Genomic DNA, 26,143 nt, shown 5'->3' with positions numbered 1-26,143 from the left:
TCATAACAAATTTTCAAATTGAACCAACAATTAATTTTTCATCTAAGAACGTGACTAGTTATGATCTTAGGTGGAACGTTACGATTTAAGAGTTGCGATATTTAAATCCACGAAAAGCATATTTTAAATTTTCATTAGAGGCTCACATAAAAGAAGTTAAAAAATTGCCCTCCACTATTTTTTCTTGGGATTTTGACAAATTGTAATTTTTTAAAACGATCAAAGCACATATTTTAGTACAATCATTTTATGGTTTTTTAAAAAACCTCAAGTCATTTGGTCCAATTTTAATTAAGGTATTCTGTTTTAAACAGTGTCCACTTATTTTTGTCCTCAACTATGTATATTCTATCAATTAGAATATACAACTTTCGAAAATGAATTTCATAATTTTTTACATTATGGACTACCAATATTGGACTACAGTTTTATGAAAGAACATTTTTTTTATATACATACAGCTATATTGAATTTTGAAAATGTAAGTTTAAATTCGTTTTAAGCAGTTAACAAAACTCCTGAGAACATTTTTTAAAATTCTAGGACTGACCGTATATTGAAGCGTATGGGCTGACGCGTTAAAAAATGTTGATTTTTTTTGCCTGTCATATCACAGAAACTAATTATTGTTTCATCTTGAATTTGGTGCAAAATTTCAGTTCCAAAATTGTGAAACCAAAACGTGGCGAGAAATGTTTGGGACACTTTTTAGAAATATATAAATGCATATAAAAATTTGGGAATTTCAAATTTTCAGATTTTCAGATTGGAAATGTCCACTATAACACTTTACTAGCATAAAAATTGTATAGTTATCATGTATTTTTACTGATATCATAAAAATTAAAAACTTACGGCTATAACATATACAGGGTGTCCAAAAAATACTATGCAATCCGAAAACCTTACTCGTGAAAATAGAATCAAAAATTCTTTTACCATTTTGCAATCTGCGGCCTATTTTTCGAGGTATAAGCAACAAAATTGAAACAATCGAGTCGTTAACTAAACAGTGAGGTCCATCAAAAGACAAGAACGTATTTAAGAATTTAAAAATTAAGAAATCTGCAAGTTTGGAAAATGGAAATTTCTATATATTTACATGCCTACATTTTTAACTTTCCAAATTTCAAAAATTTGCAAATTTGATATTTCCGCGCTTCTGATTACTGACTTATTGCTGTCTTAGATAATAATTTGATATTTCTTATAGGAGAAATCAAAGTTGGAAGAGCTGAGTAAAGTACCAGAAAAAAGTATCAGAGACATCGAGGAATGTAAGGAAGTCATTGAAAATCATGAGAAAAACAAAAAGAAGGAAGAAGCAGTACTAGAAACCTTGATGATTGAATTGCGCAAGAAAACTGAACCATTATTGAATGACCGTTCTCAACTTGAAAAGCAGTTGATTTCTTTAAGGAAAGATGTTGATCAAGCGCAAGCAGCTTTTAATATTGCTCAGTCTGAATTAGAGTTATATACCTCAGTAGAATTTACTGAAAAGGACAAATTAGAAAAATTAAAGAATTCCTTAAAATCTACAACAGAGAATTTAAAGGAGAAGAAAGAACAGTTGCAAAGTTTACAAAATGATATTCCAGCTTGCGAACGTGATTTAGAGAAAGCACAAAAAGAATTGAGAACAGTAGAAGATAATGAAATTAAAATAACTTCTGAATTAAGAAGGATGAGAATTTCTTTTGAGGAACAAAAGTCTGCGATGCAAGCAAATACATCAAGGAACAAGGTTATCAGTAGTTTAATGCGGGAGAAAAGAGAAGGCAGAATTCCTGGTGTATTTGGAAGATTGGTAAGCTAATTAAAATAAATTTTAGATAAATAAATTTAATATATTGTGTTGTATATGGGCGATTGTTTAAAAATATAGATTTCTATGTCTTGTGAGTTTTAATGTTCTTAAGAACATAAAACATGCCCAAATGGTGGATACCCTGGCTTATCACAAATCTAAATTTTTCATTGATCTTAGATGAATCACATTTAAACGTTGAAATTATCATTTTCGTGGCATGTCTATTACCAAAATCTATACAATGTGTCCCGGAACTCACGTAACTTCCGGAAATGGGGGTTGCTGGGGTGATTCTGAACAATTTTTTCCTTTACCAAAATGTTGCTTGAAGCTTCGTTTTTGAGTTATTAAAGAAAAACACTGGCCAATCAGGACGCGCGCTGAACCACGAGAGCGTTAGATTTCAACCGCGCTCGTGGTCGTGAACAAACGCATTGACACAGCGTGAGTATCAAGGGAAGCGTGCGATAAATGTTACATCGTCTTAAATTAAAAACAATGTGGAATTATTAGTTGCTCGTGAGCAACAAATAAAATAATGAATCGTTCATGTAGAATGAATAAATCAAATTGATCCAACACTTTCATTCGATGTTCGATATGGATAAAAAAAATACTTTGTAGTCACTTTTGAAAAAAAAAAATGAGAAAAACGAATAAACATTTTGGAAATCAATATTACGTATCTCTATTGGCTATTAAAAAGTGAGCCAAACACGTGTGAATACAAATCGACTTTTTCTCAATTTTTCAACTGGATGATTTCAGTGATTCTTTCTTTATGATCTTCACAGTCGCCATTTTAAAACTGAAAAACACTGTAAAAAAAATTTCTAGTTTTGGGCTACTTGTTTATCAAATAATAATTTGAATATCTATAAAATTAAAGAGATGGCACCGAAATCAAAACTGAAGTTCCTTTTGGGCCACCCTATATATGAATTGGTAAAGGAAGATTCAGACTTTTGATACGCTAGAATATCTTATAATTATAACGAACGTAGGTACTCTGAGTTGCATTGAACTTGTCGCAGTGAAGTTGGCTACAAATTCACTAACACATTCACACCGCGTCGGTGAGTCGATCTCGCCCATCGTCTTACCGACGCAGCGTGAATGTGTTAGTGAATTTGTAGTCAACTTCACTGCGACAAGTTCAATGCAACTCACGAGGGGAACTACCCAAGTGTTACGCTCACTTATTAATGAAACTTTGCCACCTTGTAGAGCTCGTCGCCCTGAACACGCCTATACCCCCTTTTGGGGGCAGACGGCTAATTGTTTAAAAGATATTAACAATTAAAGTTAGTTACTCCTTACATTGAGAAGTATGACAAACTAACACATAGGAGCGGTTAGCTCCGCTTGTAATCTACTTGTAATCTAACTGTCCATGGTTCCCAATATTTTTTTTTTTTATTATTTTTTCTTTTCTTTCTTTTTAAATGATTTGTCCCTTTTCGAATAACTGAAACAACTGTGTTATTATCATTGCATTTATTAATAAATAATTACATGCGCTGAAGTTTTTATAGGATTCAAGTTATCTTTCCTATCTAATACGTACATTAACATCATTGCCGCAATTCGGAATTTACACGCGTTTATTTGTTATTGTTATACACAATTATTTTTTGCAACTTTAGTTTTCATCTGTTATATACAGAATTGCTGTACATAAATTTATAATCTTCTGCCGTGGGTTCTTGGCCGCCTATGTCCATACGTAAGTAGATCTTCATTTGTTTACCGTCAATAATGGCTGTAGAATAGTGAAACGCGGCATGACACAATGGAACGATGGTAGAAAAAAAGTGGTAACAAGTGCAATTTCCTTTTTTATTAACATATTAAAAAATGAAGATTTAATTCTACCATTAGAAGAAGACCCAGAAGACATTAGTGAAGAATCCAAAACAATAGGACAGAAATTATATTCGTATTTCGTGGAAATTAACAATGCATTAGAATGCACGAGCGAAGAACATCGCGAAGACAAAGATGAAACAAATATCAGTGATGAAGAACTCTTCACATACGAATCAGGTCAGGAAGACGATGCAACTGCATTATCTGCAGAATCGTCAGTCGAAGAGAGCGAGAGTGAGGAAGATAAAAATATTCCATTTTCAGCTAAATGCAAAGTTGTTTCATTATCTGAACAGCATCCAGCATGGTCTTTGAAATCGTTACAAACGAAGGGATCAAAATTTTTGAAATCAAGAATGCAACTAACTCGATGGAGAAGACAAGTATCTCAAGGAGGATCCAGAAAGGATAAGATGAAGAGGATCGATACGTATGTTTATAGTAAATTCTGTGAAGCACGGGATGAGAAACGTAGAATGATATTCGAGAATAATCTCGATTATTGCAACAATGGGCCATGGAAGCAGGACGTCAATTTTTGGATGAAGATGCGTATAAGGAGTTTAACGCATCGTCACGTTGGATACACAATTTTAAAACTCGACATCGCATCAGACAGAGGAAAGTGACGAAATATGTGAGTGATAGAGACATTAGAACTGCGGATAAAGTTTCAAATGCTGCTCACTCGTTTCAAGTAGAAACAGCCGCAATCGTGCAGAACTTTAATCCAGATCACGTAATTAACACCGATCAAACGGGTGTAGAATATTTTATAAGTAGTGGGTGTACCTTGTCTTACAAGGGTGAAAAACAAATGGAAGTAAATGTTCATAGTGTACAAAAAATGACTCATTCGTATACTGCGCAATACGCATTGATACTGTCAGGCAAACTTCTTCCGAAGGTATTTATTTGCTTGCAAGAAGTTAGTGGAAGATTTGGTCCTCAAGTTTCTCAAGAGGTTGCAAGACTGATGGAAGAATTTGGAAATGTTGTTGTCACATGCACAAAATCTGGTAAATTACACACGGATACATATAAACAATTCTTAAACGACGTCATTGAACCGTATGTGCAGAAGAATCCGTTCCTTTACATTACTGACTCTTGGGCAGGTCAAACAAATCCTGCCCTATATGAGCAATTTAAAGATTAAAATGAACAACCGACATGCACATTCAAGGTAATACCGCCAAAATGCACGTCATTGTGCCAACCCTGCGATATATACTTCTACCGGCAAGTGAAGCATTTAATACGAAGAATACAAAATCATCATGCATCAGAGGAGGGCAGTTTAATAGTATAAATGAATGTACGCTGTTTAAATGGAGTAAACTTGTAAAAAATAATTGCGTGTGTGTATGTGTGTGTATAATAACAAATAAACGCGTGTAAATTCCGAATGCGGCAAAGATGTTAATGTACGTATTAGATAGGAAAGATAACTTGAATCCTATAAAAACTTCAGCGCATGTAATTATTTATTAATAAATGCAATGATAATAACACAGTTGTTTCAGTTATTCGAAAAGGGACAAATCATTTAAAAAGAAAGAAAAGAAAAAATAATAAAAAAAAAAAATATTGGGAACCATGGACAGTTAGATTACAAGTCGAGCGTTTTACCGCGGAGCTAACCGCTTCTATGTGTTAGTTTGTCATACTTCTCAATGTAAGGAGTAATTAACTTTAATTGTTAATATCTTTTAAACAATTAGCCGTCTGCCCCCAAAAGGGGGTATAGGCGTGTTTAGGGCGACGAGCTCTACAAGGTGGCAAAGTTTCATTAATAAGTGAGCGTAACACTTGGGTAGTTCCCCTCGTCAGGGTACAAGATCTCTTATTAGCGTAGACGTGTGACTTTGGAGACTACCTCTCAGGGTCGAAGTGTCGCGCTATGGTCCGGTTGTCGGATCGCGGGCTTGTATGGTTTTACACGAAAAGAACCACGAGTCGCCAAGTGGTATCAAGCGTATTGTGTGGCATGAAAAGGGCTCTTCGCGACGTATTCGGATTGTCGAACTTGAACAAGAGGTCAAGCGGAGAAATTCCAAACATGCAATTAATTCACGAGTACAGAGAAAAGAATGAATGGTATTTGAAGTGTACAGCAGAGTTAGAAAAAAAAAAAAAAAACAGCTGAGCGTAAGAAAATAAGAAGTATTTATAAAACGGTCAAGCAGAGTTCTGCCATACAATGCAGGAGTCGGTATTGTTTCTTTTTGTTGTTGCTCGTTTTTTTATATTAGGTAGAGCCTGTGGTTGGTAATGATGGTTGCGAAGAGTCCCTTGGAGTTTCTTCCCCTTATACTCTGACTGGTCTGAGAGTGTTTTTTTTCGTGATGTTGACTGGATGAATTTCAACCTCATGTTGTGAGGCAGGGGAAAAGTTTCTAAAAACCTGCAACATGAACAAAAGAGTAGTATGGTTGCTTATACGAATTTGCGTGATAGGGGAGAGGGAGTTTAAAGAGTGTGCTTTGCCTTGATGCCTGTTTAGACCATCATGATTAGGAATCTGATTTTAAGGGGGTATGGAATGTTGATTTGTTGAAAATCTGAGGTGGCTGCGACCAGGGGGTTGGCATGGTCATGACTGGTAATTCTTAACAAACTGTTGGATGGTTGTAGTTATTTGCGGTATTTTAACAAGTCGGTGGAGTTCCATTGTAGGGTAGTCTGTGGGGAGGTTGAGGATGATTTTAAGAGCTTCGTTTTGAAGTCTCTGTAGGGTTTGTATATGTGTTATTGTTGCGTCAGACCAAACCTGGGCTCCGTAGAGGAATACAGGTCGGATGCAAGTAGAGTATAGGTGAAGCTCTAGCTTGGTGGGAAGTTCGGGTGTCGGTCCTATGAAAAGTCTGGTTGCATCAATGGCGGCCAGAGCCTTCTTCCTTCTATTGAAGCTGGCAGGTTGCCAGGTGATTTTGGAGTCAAGCACAGTGTCTGAGTATGTGAGCTGGTTGTTCCATAGTATAGTGGTACTATTCACAGTGAGGGTGGGGAATCCAGCTCGTGTGCGTTTGTTTCTTCTATAGAACAATATGGCTTGGATCTTAGCTATGATAAGGGTTAGTTTCCAGCTTTGGAAAAACTGATGGAGAAGTCGCAGACGCTAGCCATACTTTAGGCACAAGGAGTTGTAGGTTCCAGGAGGGGGCCAGCACGGCAGTATTGTCAGCAAAGAGTGCTAGGGAAGCGTTATTGGTTGTGGGGAGGTCGTTGATGAAGATGAGGAATGGGAGGGGTCCGAACACCGATCTTTGAGGTACTCCAGCTACTATGGCGACAGGTTCCAAGGTGTCAGCTCTTATTTGGGTATAAAATTTACGATTTGATAGGTAGTTGCGCGGGGGGGATTGAAGTATGATAAGTTTTGCTATGTCCATTGTGCCAAATGGAGTCAAACGCTTTGTGGAAGTCTAGGGATACATTGCAGTCTGTTGACGTTTAAATTGTGGGTGTGGTACTGGGCTACACGGATCAGTTACTGAATTGTGGAATGTTTTTTACGAAAACCGAATTGCTGGTCGATGATAATGTTGCTAGTTTGGGTGTGTTCCAGAAGTATGAAGTATGTTATAATTTCGAAGATTTTTGATAGCATGGGAAGTAGACTAATCGGCCTGTGGTTGGCAGGGTCGTGGTGAACTTTGCCGGGTTTAGGGTTTGGGACTGTTTTAGCTATTTTCCATTGGGTTGGGAAGTAGCACTGCAGAAATGAGGATTTGATTATATAATAGTGTAGGAAATAAGCATTAGCTTAGAATTCATTGAAAGATTTTATTAAAATCTTAGTTAAATTGTTAAACACGTAAAATGTTGATAAACACGTAAAATGCAGTTCTCCCTCGGTTGGTCAATCTCTCGCTGTGACTCGCAAAAACTCTCTGCCCTCCGGCCGGAAAACCTATTGTCTAGGACCACCCTCTCTTACAAACACCGCACCCCGTTTCGCCTCACTCGACACTATCTATGGGCTTTTCGACGCGACACTCAAACCTTAGCCCAAAACAGTCACTCGCATTCGCTCAGCTCTAAGCACTCGTCATTAGTACCATGCGCCCGTCCCACTCATGCGACCATTCAGCTCACGCACACACACTACAATAGATTTGAAGAATTACTTTGTATAAGGCATTTTTGTGAAGAGGAGGAGAGATTTTATTGTGACCACTCGTTTTGTTGGGTCTAAAGTTTTTAATAATTGAAGCTATTTTTTGAGGCGATATAAATTTGGTTAGGTTGGGGAAGGCAGTTGGGTTTCTATGCTCACAAGGGGAGTGCACGAGTGTGGAAATCGCTTTTGGAGTGGCACTAGGTGGAAGTTGTAGTATACATGTAGGGTTACAAAACCCTAATGGGGTTCTTCAGAATGGGCCTTGGTTTTTGAGATATTTTAATGTAAAGTTTCTGACGTATCTGGTATGTCATGTAGGTAAGTCTTGTTCCCAAGACAGCTTTTTTTTTTTGGTTTGGAAAAGGTCGTTTATTTTCATACTTACAGAGTATAAGAATACATAGGAATAAACAGCCTTATAAAACCTTGAAACAAGTAACATATATAATAAAATATAAGTAAGAATCGGCATGTTATAACAAGATAAACTCACCAATTAACAAAGTAACCGATATAAATCTTTGGCAAGGCAACTAGGAACAATGTTCGAGTACAAAACAAGCGTAAACATTAGAAATATTAACTAGAGCTATGGAAAAGAAAAATAAAAACCATAACTATCAGTCTATCAAGAATGAGGTCAGGACTTAAAACTAGGGTTAATATTTACACTATATACATATATACAAGTAAAGGCACGATAAGGTGAACCATAAAATACACAGAGTGATCAGGGTCTTAGCCCCCTTATGGGGCGTGCAGTTTCCCTAGATCTGTTTCTGGACCTTCTTCGGATCTCGTCCATGTGCCTTGCATCCTGTTGGAGCCACCAGTATGCCTTTAATAATCGGGCGACACTCGAAACGTCGCCCACGGGTAGAGTCGTTGAGTAAATTGAATTACTGTGAGTCAGGTTGTCCGCCATGGCGTCTATAGACTTATTGGCTCTGTGCCTCTTTATATGATAAATAATAGGGATATTATCTTCATTTTGGATATATCCTCTTTTGTCAAGATGGGTAAAAAGCTCAGGGGGTATATATCCACTTGCCATCATTCGGGTAATATTGGCCGGATTGATAATCTTCATCTCGTTCATTATGTTGTTGTTGATATCGAAGAGTGTACTGAAATAATTCCTAGTTAATGTGAGGGTGAAGGTGTCGAATCTGGGAATCTTTGCATATGTGTCTTGGTTGCTAATCCTTTTGAGGTAGCTGGAGTGGGCTGATCTATAGGAGCCTAAGCAAGCCCTGAGGCATGATCTCTCGAATTTCCTAGATTGCTCCATGACTGAGGGTCCAGTGTTCCACCAAATGGGGCCGCGTATGAGATGATCGGCCTTATTAAGAGCTGATAGCAGATTATTTTTGCTTTAGGTTCTAGATACCGGTTGTGGAAGATCCGAGCGTTGGCTTTCAGGGCATTTTTGGCCTTATTGATCTGGGAAGTATGATGGTCGTTCATCCTAATCAAGTAATCGAGGTTGATGCCAAGGTATTTCACCACGTTTTTGTTGGGGATATCGATAGGACTGTTCGTTTCGTGGTCGGTGATGCGTATTTTGAAATTCTTGATCTTTTTCACTGTATTGAAAGGAATTTGGTTGACTGTTCTCCTGAACAGAATGGCTTCGCTCTTTGCTGGGTTGATCCTGAGGTTCCAGTCTAGATAGTAGGAGTTGATGAGGTCGATAAGGTCGTTCAGCATTTGTTGGATGCGGTCTGGGTTGGTGTCAGCGACGTATATTATTACGTCGTCTACAAAAGCGATCGAGTGCGTGTTGTTCCCCGAGTTTAGGTTAAAGGCATTTATAACCTCTGCGTTGTATATGCTGAAGAGAATGGGCGAGGTGACCGTTCCCTGCTGCAGTCCTTCAGTTATTATAAAAATATGAGACGAGGTGTTTGAACCGTCCCACGTAACGAACGATTTACCGTGGATCATGTCGGTAATTAGTGCGACTAGGTGTGGAGGGAAATTCAGTTGAACCAGTTTATATGTGAGCCCATTTAGCCAGACAGAATCAAATGCTTTTTCCATGTCTATGAGGACTGCCCCTACTAATTTGCCATTCAATAGGTAATAGTTCAGGTCCGAGGCCAGTTTGTTGATGGCATGCACTGTTGAGTGTTTCGCTTTAAAGCCGAATTGGTTGTCCGGGATAATTTTGTTACTCTCGATGTGGTCAAGCAGACTTCTTTTGATGAGCTTCTCGAATATCTTGCTAATGTTGCAGGTGAGGCTTATTGGTCTATAACTGGAGGGATCGGATGGTGGTTTGCCTTTTTTGTGGATCGGGATCACTTTCGCTCTTTTCCATCTTACCGGGTAGTATGACTGGTTGACAGCGTTATTGAATATTGAGGTGTAGTCAAGGATCATGTTTATTGGCAGGTGTTTTAAGACTATCATCGGGATGCCGTCTAAACCACTGGAGGTCTTGTAATTTGCCCTTCTGAACAACACGGTCGATTCGAACCGGCTGTAGAATATTCTATGTTGTGGGTGTTCATAGTTTGGGTTGAAGGCTGGATTATTTTCTGAGAAGGTTGTGATAGTGTGAGACTGGGCTCTGTTATCAGATATGGAGTTTCGAATCTTCTGTGCCTCTGCATCGGCAGCGATTTTAACAGCGGAGGTGGTGTTGGTATACCTTGGGGAATTGATGTTTTCGAAATGCTTCCCGATAACGTTGAGTTTATCCCTAGGATCCACAATGAGGTAGTTATTGTCTATTTCCGTAAGCTGTTCGGTGTTAATGCTATTTTGTGCGTTGAGGATCGGGTTGTTCTTATCGACACTTAGGTTTTCTACTTTAGGAAGCCTTTTGTGTCTTAATAGGCTGTTGATGGTCGGAAAGAAGGAGTTAGGCTTTCTGTAATTAATGGCCCTCTGTTTTGCTTCCCAGTACGCAGTTGTTGTTTTGCTAAATTCGGAGTGGAGTTGTAAGTTTATATGTTTAATTAGGTTTTTGATCGCCTGAGAAAGGCCAAGATCCGGGGGGGGGGGGGGGGGGGGGGGGGGGGTTGTCGGATGGAGAACAGGATCGAAAGCAACTTTGATTTGTGGCGATGGAGTTTTTTGATTCTATTGTTTACGTAGTTGTTCAGATAGTCCCTAGCGGGTTTGATTTTGGGAACGACCTTGTCTATTGCGTCCAGTATGAGTTCTTCCATCTCGGTGATGGCATTGTCTATTTCTTCGATAGTGAGGTTTTGGTTATAAGGGATGCGAAGCTCCTTTGCGGTTTTTTCCTCTAGATATTCTGTGAACCTGTCCCAATTGGTTCCCCTCTGTAGCTGGCGATCGTCGCCGGTGTGGATGGGTCCGGTAGGCTTTGGAAGATCTTGCTCGTGCATACCGTGAGAAGAATAGCATTATGGTCGCTATCGTACGGGAGGACCTTCAGCTTCCCGTTGCAAAGATCGGACACCTTAATTCTGGAATCCACGATTCCGTAGTCCAGATAGGAGCCTGAGGCCGGAAATGTGGGTTCTGCTGCTGGATAAATGTTGGCCTTGAACGACGCTGAAAATTCGGAGTCCCAGTGAAGCAGCTGCCTTCCTCGATAATTTGTCTGGTTGTCTCCGTACAGTGTGTGCCTGGCGTTAAAGTCCCCCGCCAATATGTAATATGTGTCAGGGCACTCCAGCTTGAAGTCACGGAAGAGAGAGTTCAGCTCTTCCAGGAAAATATTAGTTGCGCTGTATGGCGCGTAGATGCCGAATACGAGCAGGGTACAATTGGCGTTTACTTTAATTTTAACTGCTGTATACTCAAGGATTCGGTTTTTTGCTGAATTCGGAAAGGAAATGGTAGAGAATTGTAGTTTATTACTAACTAGGATGGCCGTACCCCCTCCACGACCTGCCTTGACCCTGTCTGTACGGGTGATCTGGTGGTTGGCGAACGAAGGTTTGTGGATACTGTTGATTTTAGTCTCAGATAGCAGAGCTATATCAATGTTGTGGGTGCTTATGAATTTCTGTAAGTCGTATCTGCGTTTGTTGGTTCTGATTGAATTAACGTTGATGGCGCAGATTTTTAAGGAGCTATCCTTTGATACGCATGGTATCGGTCTTGTATCGTTTGTATTGCGAGGTGCTGATAAAGCCATTGTTAATCCAATAGTTGAGTCATAAGATAATCAATCCTTCTTGCATTTTCACTGATTTTCTTGTTTAAGATGTTTAATTTTGAGTCAATCGCCCCAAGCACTGCCTCCTTGAAGTTATTAAGTAGTTCTTCTAGGTTCGACGATGGTTGAGTGGTGCTGTTATTTCTGTTTCCCGAGGTGAGATGGTGGGTATTAGTTGGACCTCCTGCATGTGGGTTTTGGTCGTCAGCTGCGACGATATGCTGCTTCTTCACCGCGTTGACGAAAGAGATTTCAGGGTTGACATATCTAGAAATCTTTTCGATTTGAATATATCTTCGATTTTCCCTGGCTTGCTTGGCTTTCTTTCGCATTTCCGTTGTCATCTTCAGGTAGGGGCAGCCTTTAAAAGATGCCGGGTGGCCCAGTCCCTTGCAATTGGCGCATCTTAGTTCTTCTTTGGCGGCCTCTTGATTTAAGGAACACTGTCCCGGTTCGTGAGAGTCGGCGCACTTCACACATCTGAATTTCAGATGGCAATTGGCGCTGGAATGCCCCACCCTTTGGCATTTCTTATATTGGAAGATGGCCGCTTTTCGTAATTTCTCCCATCTCACTCTTTGGTAAAGGAGGGTTTTCACGTTGGTTAAGGCTTTCTGGTCACTGTCCTTAGAAATCTGGACCAGGAAATGGAAGTTATGTGTAGAGTTGCCGTTAAAAGACAGCTTTTTAACCTTCATGACTTCGAGATTTGGCAGGTTTAAAGATTTGAGTTCTAATAGAAGATCTTCTTCTCCGAAGTCTCCTCTGATCCCTTTTAAAACCAGTGTTTTCGGTTTTAATTCTTTGGGCGTATAAGAAAAGAACTCAAAGTTGTTCTCTTTTAATATATTGACTGCACCTTTGTACGATTCAAGGCTGTCGGTGAAGACCGTGACGTAGCCAGGTTCCGATTGTTTGAGTCTGTAGGCGGATTTACCTAAATTATTGGCCGCCATAGTGGTTATTAATTGTTTGATCCCCGTGTTCGCCGTATGTATAGGGGGTGGTCTAGCCTTACTGGGGCTGGGGCTTTTGCGATAGGCATCGGGCCTGACGTCCGGCACGCCCTCCGCGACGCTCATCGTGTCAGAGAGAGCTTCGAATCTGTTGTCTATGGCGATGTTGCTGTCAGTTGTCGCCATCTTTGTCGTGGGCTTCTTGACCGTCTTTCGTGGCCTTTCGAAATTAGGGTCCCGTGAGGGGGCGCTGGCGGTTGATGGCGACGCATCTAGTATGGCCGACGCTGGTCTAGAGGGCCGGGCTATTGAAAGGTTGGGTTGTGGGGCCCCTCTGCTTCTCTCGAAAAATTTTTCGAGGCTAAATGAATTCGAGACTTTGTCAAATTCCTTGAAGGCCTTCTTGACGCTCGTGTATTTCGCGAAATCCGGATCGGCCGAGTCGGTTTTTCTTTTGAAGATTTGGTTGTCCATCTTGGACCTCCGTAGGGCTAACGCCCTTGTCCTTTGCCCTTGTCGCAATGGATGCGACAGAGGTTAGGACGCACAGCGGGTACACTTCAAACGAGGAAAACCCGATAAAAACTCGCACATCTGCGCAATATACACCATCCACAGGGGGGTGAGTAGGAAAGAGTCAAATAGTTATTTTATATATCGCGTGGCACTCCACCCTTCACAGGATACACATCAACTCACTTGCTGGAGAAACGCTTGATGTTGTTCGGTTGAAGGACGCGGCACGACTGTTTCCCAAGACAGTTCCGTGGGTGAAGCGGTAGAGCGCCAACCTACTAGCGAGACTGCTGGGGTTTGAATCCAAACTTCTAGATGATATTCTTTTCTCTTTTTTTTTTACTAATTTTTGTTGTGATAATATAGTTCCATATATTATGTATTATATAATATACGTTATCCATTATTTTACATAAATTTTAAAATTGCAAATGCACTTGTAACATAACATTTTCTTATTCTAATCCTATCTTTCCAATACCCTTACCGTTAGGTGTGATCCTTACCCTATTTTACCTGCTTGACAATTGCAACTTGTGGTGTGAAACATTCGCACAGGCAAATATTTCCACGATACAAAAATATAAAAATACCGGCGAAAGATAGGATTAGAATAAGAAAATGTTATAAGTGCATTTGCAATTTTAAAACTTATGTAAAATAACGTATAACGTATACTATATAATATGTATAATATGGGAGTATACTTTCGCGACAAAAATTAGTAAAAAAACATATAATCCACAAGTTTGGATTCGAACCCCAGCCGTCTCACTACTAAGATAGCGCTCTACCACTTCAGCCACAAAACCATCTTGTAAACAATATTTACCTACATGCCATACCAGATACGTGAGAATACCTGAAACTTTACATTAAAATATCTCAAAAATGAAGGCCCATTCTGAAGAACCCCTTAAGGTTTTGTAACCCTACATGTATACTACAACGTCCACCTAGTGCCATTCCAAAAGCTATTTCTACACCCGTGCACTCCCCTTGTCAGTTAGATAAAACTTTTCCAAGGTTGCGTTCACTGTATTTTGGAGGGGGGAGTTGATAAGATAGATCTGGCTGTGGCACAGTGGGTCAAAATCGTAAAATAGGTGGACAAAATTCATACCTCTCGTAATTATGCAGGATTTATTACAAAGAGGACAGTTGTTAATTGAAAATTATAATCTAGAGGGTTTAGTTGAAGAACAGATTAAAACAATTAATAAAATGATCGATAAACAATATTTGTTAACTAAATACAAAGCGCAGCCAATATTTAAAAATAAATAATATTAATAATTAACCAATAATGTTGATATTTAGATATTTATAAATATTTATAAAATAGAAACAATGGTTAGAATGATATTAATAATTAATAATGTTTATAATTTGATATTTAAATATTAATAATTAATAAATAAGACATATAACTAAGTACTTATAAGTAGTATACTATATTATAATGCGTATAATTTAATATTTATATTGAATAAACAGTATTTATAATTAGGAGGTATCCATAAATAATATTAAGCTTTATCTTAATTATAATCTAAATAGTTATTATTACTATCGTTTGCTTGGTCGGAAATAAGGTCTGTCGTTCGATCGCTCAAAAGAACATAAATATCTCTAGTAATATATGATTTTTTGTCTGGAAGTGGTCTGAAGCTTGATATATAAGGGTCAGATGAAATCAATAGATTGTGGAGGATGTCAGTGTTCGTATCTGCTTTTGATGTTTTACGGGAGAATCCTTCTCTAGATCTTTTTATTTCTTTATGACGAGATTCTTGAACCTCCTCCGATAATTGACCAATTGGAAGTAATAGTGAAAATATGACTGTCGGTCCGCGTATCAATATTTTATGAATGGTGATTGGCATGGGATACCAGTCATAAAGACGAACGTACAATTCAGGTGTTACATTTCATTGTAACAGCGATTTTTCATTTTTCATTGTAACAGTGATAATCGCGATTTTTCATCTAAGAACATAACTAGTCACGTTTTTAGATGAAAAATCACGATTTTCAGAAGTTTTAATTACTTATGACTTTTAAATGCCTTGACCGATCTCGATGAAATTTTCAGCATACATATAACTTATTTGAATTTACGAAAGATATATTTTAAATTTTCATTATAGATTCATACAAAAAAGTTAAAAAATTACCTTTCACTATTTTTTTTTCACGATTTCAACAAATTGTAATTTTTTGAAACGACAAAAGCACATATCTTAGTAAATTAATTTGTATAGCTTCTCGAAAAACCTCAAGTCATTTGGTCCAATTTTAAAAAGAGTATTCTGTTTTAAAGAGTGTCCAGTGACTTATGGACGGCAGTGTATGTATTGGAAGTATGAGAGTTTGTTGCCTGCAAAGGTTCCAGTCTGTATATGGGGTGGTCTGCGTTATGGAGAGAGAAGCTATTTGTTGGATAACTAGGATTATGGATATGTCGTCAGAACTGAGGTCAAGGGTGATTCTACAGTTATGAAAACCATGCGTGTTCGTTAGGAAGATGTCTAAAGTCGGGGGTTGTCGGTTAGAAACTATGCGAGTGTGGGAGTCAGGGTAGAATAATTTGTATGGGGCCTGTTCACAGTGGTTTCGGGGGGGGGCACCGTTAGCGTTTCGTCTAAAGTGGTTCCAAAGCTGATGCCTGGCATTAAGATCCGCTCCTATAAGGAATGGGGGTCGATGGGAGGTGAGTTTGTTGAATTGATTAGCTGTGAGCTTGGTGTTAGGAGAACAGTAAGCAGCTACAAAGGTGAGAGAGGGTGAGTGAAGTTTGATAGCTACGGCTTCCAGCAAGTCGGTGTCAGAAAGGGGATAGGGGAAAAAGATGGTCACTGCTCCTCTGGCGGAAGAAGCAGGTCTGTCGCGTCTTACTACGTTGTAGTTTTGTACTGTGGGATTTACCGATAGTGAGGCGGAAGCGAATGCTGGTTCGATTTGAATTAAGTGAAGATTATATTTATATAAATAGTTACAATTCGTACCGGTTAGATTATGAATAACTGAACTACGACAAAATTACGACTAAGCGACTAAACTACGACAAATTACGACTAAACAATTAAGCTGCGACAAAACTACGATTAAACGACTAAAACACGAGCAACACATCAACACTGACCCGTTCGTAAGGTCCTCGACCCCCGATTTTCGACGGGGGGGGGGCAGAAAAGCCCTTTTCACTCCACGACCTAGGAGAGGAAGCGCGTTGCAATCCTCGCTTCGCCAGCCCTGCAGGCCCTCGACGCGTCATCATGACCCTATCGTAAATTACACGGTACAACACGATTTTTGATCTGTAATATCCATTACGTGATACTTATAGGCTTTTGTTCACTGATTACGAATCTGCAAACCGTTTTGCTCCTATACGTACAGTTTTTGAGAAACAGGCATTTTTGTGAAAATGTGTGGTTGTGGGAAAAAATGCAGTATTACATGAAAACTAAAAATGCAAGGAAGTTCAGGTTTATGTCAAAAGTTAGAGGAGACTTTCCTTTATACGTCTGTATGAACAATTATATTTTTTGATGATTTTTAATATTTGTAAGTGCTTGTCAAAGTTTGAAAAAGAGGTGCCGTAGGTAGTTTGTACGCGCTATTTTTGTATTTTTATGAAAAATCTTTTATCTAGCAGGAATTTACTATACAGGATTGCATTCTATGAACATTTCTGATGAAGAAACCATTTACAGAAAGTATCGGTATGGTTTGGTGTTGGAATAAATAAAGAAAATATCCATCGACAACGTGACTACGACGCGTTGCCGCCAGGCGGCCATTGTATGCCAACCTCGCCGCGGCGAGGTTCATACAGACGTATAGAGGAAAGTCTCCGCTATCTTTTGACATAAACCTGAACTGCTTCGCATTTTTAGTTTTCATGTAATACTACATTTTTTCCCACAACCACACATTTTCACAAAAATGCCTGCTTCTCAAAAATTGTACGTATAGGAGCAAAATGGTTTGCAGATTCGTAATCAATAAACAAAAGCTTATAAGAATCACGTAATGGATATTGCAGATCACAGAAAAAGTTAAAATTTGTTGGACTGTGTTATCTTAACCTAAACTAAACGTATTCGCATGACTAAGCTTAACACTAGAAATCATCCACTATCCTACAGTAGTCATAGGAATCTGTTCGGGGTAAACCATGTTTCCTGGATGGCTGCCACTCCTTGTTATTGATGAGAAATGATTCAAGTTCGAGGATTTTGTTAGATGTGGAACTGGCGTTCCATGTCATGAAATTTTCTATTGTTAGTGTAATGGTTCATTATCTAAAGAGAGTATGTGTAGTTTTAGATACTACTTCGAACTTTTCTATGGGATTGGTGGTAGTAGATAGCTTGGTATGAATCGAAGAGTTCGGAAATCTCGTACCAGAGGTTGGAGAATTCCTGCATTTCGATTAACTGGGGAGTTAAGGTAGTGGGTAAAGTTGAGGGTTTAGATTGGGGAAATTTTAGGGTTTCGCTATAGAGTTTGCCCTGGGTAGAGGGTTTCTTGAGTATGGGTGGTAAGGTACAGGGAGGGGAGTGATGGTGAAGGGTTGGTGAGGTTCTTTTTAGAAAGATAGAAGAGAAGCCTGGAACACAGAGAGTAGTTCGCTGTTTGGTTCCCATGGCAATCAGTAAAAGTGGGAGGAGTTTCAATGATTTTGGTGCAATCTTTGGTAGGGTGTCCGTTTCCGTATTTGACACATTTAAGGGTTTTATTACAATTGGCAGACGAGTGGCTAAAAGTTTGGCAGCGATAAAATTGAGAATATGGCAATTTACTATTAAACTTCTCCCAATAAATTGTACAGTAAAAGAGGAATCCTAATTTTCTTACTTGGGAGAGAGATGTACCTAGTATGAAGGTGATTTTGTAGATTGTGAAATTATTGTTGGATTTAATAAGGGTGCAATTGGTTGCTTGAAGTTCATCAAGATGGCATCGGGAGTGAGGTTAGGGAGGCCTTTAAGGACCGTGGTTAAGGATTTCTCAGATGATAGTGAATAAATGTGGAATTTTAAATTGGCATTTAAGAAGGCTATTTTGGCCATAATAGAAGGTTCGAGATCCAGGAATTGGACACGCACTTGATTTCCTAAGAACTTGAGCTGGAATCTGTCGCTCACTATGGAGTGGAAGTTACAGCTAAAGGATATTAGTTCGGTTGCTGCCAGTTTGATATAGAGCGGAGGTGGTCGGGAGCCCTTTGGATAGTTTTGATTTTGAATAGAATTTTTTTATTGTAAGGATAGTGAGGTTAGGTTTTGAGACGGTTCGGGGACTGGATCCGGGGAATGATGTGAGATTGGTTTAATTAACGTCGATTTTGAGTTTCTTATTAGGGGAAGACATGATCGTGGTAAATTTGGTGGACTCACCTTGCCGTAGGTTGCATGGGCTGTTAGCACGTGCGTAGTTTTCACTGGATGGGTCCGGCAGGAAGTGAGGTGCATTTGCTGCTATCGAGGCTCCTGTTCCGGGGGTTTCCGGAGAAAGAGGCAGGGTGGTGATAAACGCGATACATTTTGATGGCACGTTTCCTGGTGATAGTTATCTCCTTTTCGAACTCCAGTTGGCCGCCTGGTGTTTGGTTGTATAGGTTAGGTGTGGCGGAGGTAGAGAGTGCGTTCACCCATAGAGTACCCACGACTGAATCGTCGACTGTTAATGTAATTGAATGGCACAGAGTGCCAGAGAGAATATCGTTGACTGCGGGACTGAATTGACAGGGGGTGAAGTAAAGTGACACAGAGTTCACTTTATAACTAAAGTAAAGTGTTCACAGAATGCGTCACAGAGTGCAGATTCAAAAATGTGGCTTTTACTCTGCTCGTTCGTCAAAATTATGTACTTCTTGTACTCAACGGCGGATCATGGAGAAATTGTGTTATATAACTCCTTTGTCTGACATGATGCTTCGTACCAAGGTGCACTGATTTCGAGTTCTTCCAAATCGGTTGGGGCGCTACATAATTTATAAATTATATTACTTTAAAAACCATTTGGTCATGTTTAATGCTGTTAAGAACATTAAAACTCACAAAACATAGAAAATCTATGTTTTTTGACAACCACCTATATCTATGTATAATCATTGAAGTAACTAGGGGACTAGATTCCTTAGTTTTACTCGCGATGTAAGGATATAAAGTGCAATCTTACACACCTTTCCTAAAATTCTTTATACTGGATTGTCAGCCAATAAGGTAGTTGCATAAAAAACCGCTAAAGGGTATAGCCGGATAAGATGGTCAAAAGTGCCCCCAAACCAAATTCGACTTGCAATGGCTCATTCCATAGCTTATCAAAAAAAACCACTCTGTGCCAAGTTTCAACCCTGTATCTCATCTGGGAGGGTAGTTACGGATAAAAATGTAATTGCGAGGTTTTTGGCCAATTTTAATATCCCACTTGGGGGGATCCCCCTTGACGAACCGAGCCCCTCGATGAGAAAACCGTGTAATATGATCCGACCGTAATATCGGTGTGACTAATACTAATTGAACGATAAAACTTTTTTATTTTTAACTTTTTCTTAATGAAACTTTTACTAACGCATTTGTGAGATTTTTCTTATTAAAATGACACCAAACATGATATAGTTTGAATTATATGTATAAACAATAGTAATAGAATAAACAACATAGAATTGACACCACGACTGAATATAAATGATGTCGGCTGAATACAAAAGATGTGTACGGACACAGAATCGGCACGTTGGCTGAATACTAAACATGTGTACGGACACAGAATCGGCTTGTCGGCTGAATACAAAACATGTGTACGGACGCAGAATCGACACCTCGCTTGGATAAACACAACATTAAATGCCCAGAATCGACACCTCGCTTGGATAAATGCAACATTAAATGCCCAGAATCGACACCTCGCTTGGATAAATGCAACATTAAGTGCCCAGAATCGCCACCTTGCCTGGATAAATGAAACCTTTGAAACCAGAGCCGACACCGCGACTGGTTTTGATTTCGATCTCTGTTGCTTTTCGCCAACCTTTAACATCAATTTTAGCAAGTAATTATAATTGAAACTATATCGTGTTTGGTACCATTTTAATCAGAAAAATTTCATCAATGCGTTAGTAAAAGTTTCAATAAAAAAAGTCAAAAATAAAAAAGTTTTATAGTTGAATTAGTATTAGTCACAGCGATACGTTTCGGCTCTTTCCTTTCATCATCGGACCTCTCTCTTTCCGCCACTGTCTGTCCCTTTCTACGTTCACGCTTGGCTGGTCGTCGCGTGTAACCCGAGATTCGACACCTCGCTTGGATAAATGCAACCACTGGGTCCCAATCTTGGTTGCATTTATCCAGGTTTTACTGTAATTTGTATATTTTATACTAATTGGTAACGTACGTAGTATTTTGACAGAATATAGGATATAAATATTTTCAAGTTACTCTAGCATTTCTCAAAATTCAGATATCCGTGTAATCTTCCTTAAATTTTCATCATTAACAAGTATCCTCTTATCAGGATAATAGTGATAAATAAAAATAAAGAAGTATATTTCATTATAAATATTTTATTAAAATTTAAAGATACATGTAAATGAAATCAAATACATATAATTAATTTTTAATACAGCACAATTTATGATTTAAAAAATAGTAATAAAAAAGTAATAATTATAAGAAAAGTAATTAATTTTTAATAGAGCAATATTTATGATTTACAAAATAGTAATAAAAAAGTAATAATTATAAGAAAAGTAATTAATTTTTAATAGAGCAATATTTATGATTTACAAAATAGTAATAAAAAAGTAATAATTATAAGAAAAGTAATTATATAAATTATTAGTATTGGTATGATATAATTAAAACTTATAGACTCGTAGTGTATAGTAGCGAGTATGGTAGGTTTTTCTAGGAAAAATGGCGCTCTAGGAGAAAAAGGTCCTGCCACTCGCGTGTAAACATTTATTCGTGAAAATATTATAATTAACGCTTAACTGGTAAGCTGGAATTTGATATGCTCCAATTATTGTATTTATCCAATTGGATCAAAATATAAGTATTCAGAAAATGCAAATACATAAATAATAAATAAACTTTATAAGCACAGAATGTTCTATAAAAGAAAGTTAAACAGACATTTGGCTGCTGTTTGTTTAAAACTTTTGTTGTATCTGAAAAACCACCTCTTCAGTTAACACACGTGTATCATACGAAAGAAAGAAAAATATGCCCTTATAACTAACTTTTTTCAATATACACTTGCAGTGTGAATGTGCGTATACATATGTATAATATGCACGACTATATACAATATATGTGTGATGAAGGGTTAATATTTTTCTAAACTTCAAAAATTTTCATTCTTAAGATTTTAAAATTTTTAAATTTGATTTTTTAAATTTTCAAATCTTAATACATTGAAATTTAATGTGTATATTAAATTTTACAATTTTATAACATTTGATAATTAAAAATTATATTGATAGTAATATTTTCAAGCTTAGAATTTCGGGAATTATTATTTTTTGATTAGTTACTCATACATTATAGGGTTTTATAACGAGTGGTGGAGTTCCCCTTTCCTACATCGCCATTTTTCTTAGAGAAACCTATCACGCTCGGTACTATATGTTCGTATACGAAGTTGAACGAAGATTCACGAATGGTCTCCAGCGAATTTTGAAACTGTTCAAGTTGTCATAATTTGTGTAAGAGAATTCGTACATTAACTATAATTTATTGAGAAATATACACATGTTTGAAATAATTCTTCTTTTCTTTTCCAATAATGATTCCATGAGTTACTGATTCTCAAATTAATAATGATTGCACGTGTACTATATATTGAAGAACACTGGATTAATTGTATCAGACACTGTAATGGTATCAAATTATATCTCATTTTTGTATGTGCAGGGTGATCTGGGTGCTATAGATGCAAAGTATGATGTAGCAATTTCAACAGCATGTGGTCCATTAGACAATATAGTAGTAGATACTGTAGATACTGCCCAAAAATGTATAACATTTCTACGTCAGAATGATATAGGGCGAGCAACCTTTATTCCTTTAGAAAAACAGCAGCATTTACTACCAAGATGTAAACAAAAAATACAAACTCCTGAAAATGTTTCAAGATTGTTTGACCTGATACGTATTGACGATGAGAGAATATTACCCGCATTTTACTACAGTCTGCAAGATACATTAGTAGCAAATGATTTAGACGAGGCAACGCGAATTGCGTATGGCCGGCAGCGTTTCAGAGTAGTCACGCTAAAAGGCGAATTAATAGAATTATCTGGAACGATGAGTGGGGGCGGAAGGTCAGCCATGAAAGGCAGAATGGGGCATAAACTAGTGAGGAACGAACTATCCTCTGTTGACATTGAAAGGTTGCAAACAGATTTAAACAAAGCCAATGAGAAGTGCAATGAGCTTAGAGCTAGATCTCAGGTTTTAGAACAGCAGATTCATACTCTAAATGTGAATTTAAGGAATATGAAGATCAGTGAAGGAAAGTTAGAGATTGAAGTAAAGGCGCTTGAGGAACAGAAACCATCATTACTAACGCAGATCAAAATTCAGGAAAAGAAGGTTAAGGATTCAGTATCGAACCCTAAAAAAGTTGCGGAGTTACAGAAAACGATGAAGGCTACTAAAAAGCATTTCGAAAAGGTGAAAGAAAATTCAAACACTCTTGAGAGAGAAGTAAAAAGTATCAATACCAAAATAGAAGAATTATCAGGGGTCAGGGTGAAAAATCAGCAGAAAAAGATAGCTGATTTAAATAAATTAATTGATACGACTAAAGGCGAAATCTGTAGATTACAAGTCGCGATTAAAACTGCGGAGAGAAATGTAAAGAAACTTGAGCAGCGAATAGAGAGTTTAGAGAATGATGTGCATACCTCTGAACAAAGATTGCGTGAGATTGAAAAAGAAAAACAGGAATTAGAGAAACAAGGAAAAGAGTATTTGAAAGAACTCGATGAATTTACAGAGCAGTTGGCAGAAAGAGATGAATTTACGTCATCCCTAAAAGAAGAATTAAACGTTTTACAAACCACAGAAAATAAAATGAAAGCAGTTAAAATAGATTTGGATCAAAAATTAAAAGAATGCAAGAGTGTGATCAAAGAGTTAATGCAAAGAATTCCAGATTTAACAAGAAGAATATCTGCATTAAAACTTCAAGCAATACCTGGGGAAAGTCTGGAAGAATTAAAAGAATTGACAGAGAAAGAATTTGATGAAACAGATGAGAAAGTTATTTCGAATAATTTACACAGAATGAAGAAGAGGTTGCCCACAGAAATTCCAAATATGCAATTAATTCATGAGTACAGAGAAAAGGATGAATTGTATTTGAAGCGTGCAGCAGAGTTAGAAAAAATAACAGCTGAGCGTAACAGGATAAGAGATATTTATGAAACAGCCAGACGGCGTAGAATTGAAGAGTTCCTTGCAGGTTTTTCTGTTATTACAGACAAGTTAAAGGAAATGTATCAGATGATTACATTAGGAGGTGATGCAGAATTGGAATTGGTTGATTCATTGGATCCATTTAGTGAAGGAATTGCTTTCAGCGTAAGACCACCTAAAAAATCTTGGAAAAATATTTGTAATCTCAGTGGAGGAGAAAAAACCTTGAGTTCTTTAGCTCTTGTGTTTGCACTGCATCATTACAAGCCAACACCTTTGTATTTTATGGATGAAATAGATGCTGCATTGGATTTCAAGAATGTTTCAATCGTTGGAAATTATATAAAAGAAAGAACAAAGAATGCACAGTTTATTGTTATATCTTTACGATCAAATATGTTTGAGTTGGCTGATTTCCTTGTTGGTATATATAAAACGTACAATATTACAAAGAGCGTAACTGTTGATCTACAAAAATATTACGAAAAGAATGGAATTGCTCCTCCAACGCAAATTACTTCTAAAAGTATGTATCCATCGCAGATGCAAAAATTCTCTGTGCATAGTCAACAAAGTAAGTCTGGCTGTACAATACAGAGTACAAATAATGTACAAACTATAGATAAAATTCAGGAAACAAATGAAAATAATTCGCTTGGGTAAGTTAAATGAACTTCTTAAAATAGGTGTATTTAATTTATGAAAAGAATATTGTATTTTGAAAAAAAATATAGTTTTAAACAAAAAGTATTATTCTATTCTAGAAATTTATTTAAAAGGTTATACAGGGTCTACCATCTATCTCGCAACCCATGCGCGCGCAAAATGATGAAAATGGCAACAGCGCTAAAATTCGAGAGATGTAAAAACCGTACAGTTAAATTGGTAATCAACTGAACTGTGGTCCGAGATTCGATTCAGGATACAAGTACATTGGGTTTCATCGAACTTGTCGTGGCGTGTGACTCTAACACATATTCACAACGGCAGTCAATTGGCTGCAATCTCTCCTTCGCGTGCCCCTCGCCAATCGGCTCTCCGGCGTGAATATGTGTTAGTTTCACACGCCGCGACAAGTTCGATGAAACTCGGTGTACTCGTATCCCGAATCAATTACCAACTTTTACATCTCTAGAATTTTTGCGCTGTTGCCATTTTTATCAATTTGCGCGCTCATGGGTTGCGAGATAAATGGTAGACTCTGTATGATACCGAAAAATTTTAACATTATATACAGTAAAATTTATAGTTACAAATGTTTAAATGATGTTAAAATCTTATAGTATATTATTTCATATAGCAAGTTTGCAACAATATTAGATGAACTTGTAGAAGAGCTACCCTCCCTCTGATTTCTATGATTTTTAAATATGTTGTAAAATATGACAACATAAGCTACTTTTTTTCTCTAAGCTATGTATATGTCGGACTCTATTAGTTGGCGAGATATTTGCGAAAGAATATTGTTACTACTCAGCGAATCCTGGCTATATGTATGCGCACGCGGCCGTGTGCGCCGCACAGTGGGACAAAACGGCTTTCGGCGATCAAAATTCTGTAACTTCGGTTCTATTGGAAATATTTTAATGAAATTTTGGGAAGTCTTTTCCTATATTATGGTACTTAAGTTGTACCAATATAAATCATATTGAACTACAGGGTGTCAAAATATTCACGTATAAAGTATAACGCGTTCAATATCCTTCACTTGTAAGACATATTTTATGTCATTTAACAAAAATTTGACTCAGAACTATTAATAACTATAATAGGAACGGATTTAATAATTAAAAAATGACAAGACATGTGTTATTATAATATATTTATTTATATTTATTATGATCTATACCAAATCATTCGTGAAAATAGTTTCGACAATTATGAAAATTTATTATGGCATATTGCAAGGCCGAAATAAAGTTTTGGGTAACGAATATACACGTCGAATGCAGTTAACTGGATAATAATCGTATCTGGTACTGCTTTTCCATCATCGTGCGCTGCGGCCAAGATGGGTATAATTTATTTCAATCGTCATTTTTTTGAGCAGTGGCAGGTTGGGGCAGCCGTTTTTTTCTGATTCTGATAGAGGAAGGTTCACTCTTTACTACAGTAATAATGAAACCCCGCACAAGTGCACACATTTTTTTAAAATCAAACGCAAAGTTGAGATTTTAGTTAAATGTACTTCGTTTCAATCAGATCCTATTATTTAAAAAGTTGTTAACATTTTAACTTACTTTATGTACTGAATAGAATCTATACTATCCTAGTAAACTTTATCAT

General features: G+C 37.6%; 2 protein-coding genes across 3 annotated transcripts in view; both read left to right on the top strand.

Moving 5' to 3' along the window:
- Positions 1–26,143, top strand: part of glu (structural maintenance of chromosomes 4-like protein gluon) — a 43,688-nt gene that overhangs the window by 6,174 nt on the left and 11,371 nt on the right. For both annotated transcript variants that reach the window (XM_034340586.2, XM_034340585.2), the window contains exons 7-8: positions 1,214–1,810; positions 22,349–24,516. In XM_034340586.2, the coding sequence (XP_034196477.2) occupies positions 1,214–1,810; positions 22,349–24,516 (2,765 nt within the window). The remainder of the gene's footprint in view (positions 1–1,213; positions 1,811–22,348; positions 24,517–26,143) is intronic.
- Positions 3,515–4,311, top strand: LOC117612002 (uncharacterized). Its single transcript, XM_034340588.2, has 2 exons — positions 3,515–3,539; positions 3,695–4,311. The coding sequence occupies exons 1-2, from the start codon at positions 3,530–3,532 to the stop codon at positions 4,309–4,311; spliced, it is 627 nt and encodes a 208-aa protein (XP_034196479.2). The 5' UTR covers positions 3,515–3,529.

Source organism: Osmia lignaria, chromosome 15 (genome assembly GCF_051020975.1).
Source record: "Osmia lignaria lignaria isolate PbOS001 chromosome 15, iyOsmLign1, whole genome shotgun sequence".
Taxonomy (NCBI): Eukaryota; Metazoa; Arthropoda; class Insecta; order Hymenoptera; family Megachilidae; genus Osmia; species Osmia lignaria.
The sequence above is the reverse complement of the archived record's forward strand: the minus strand, read 5'-3'. Positions and strand labels throughout refer to the sequence as shown.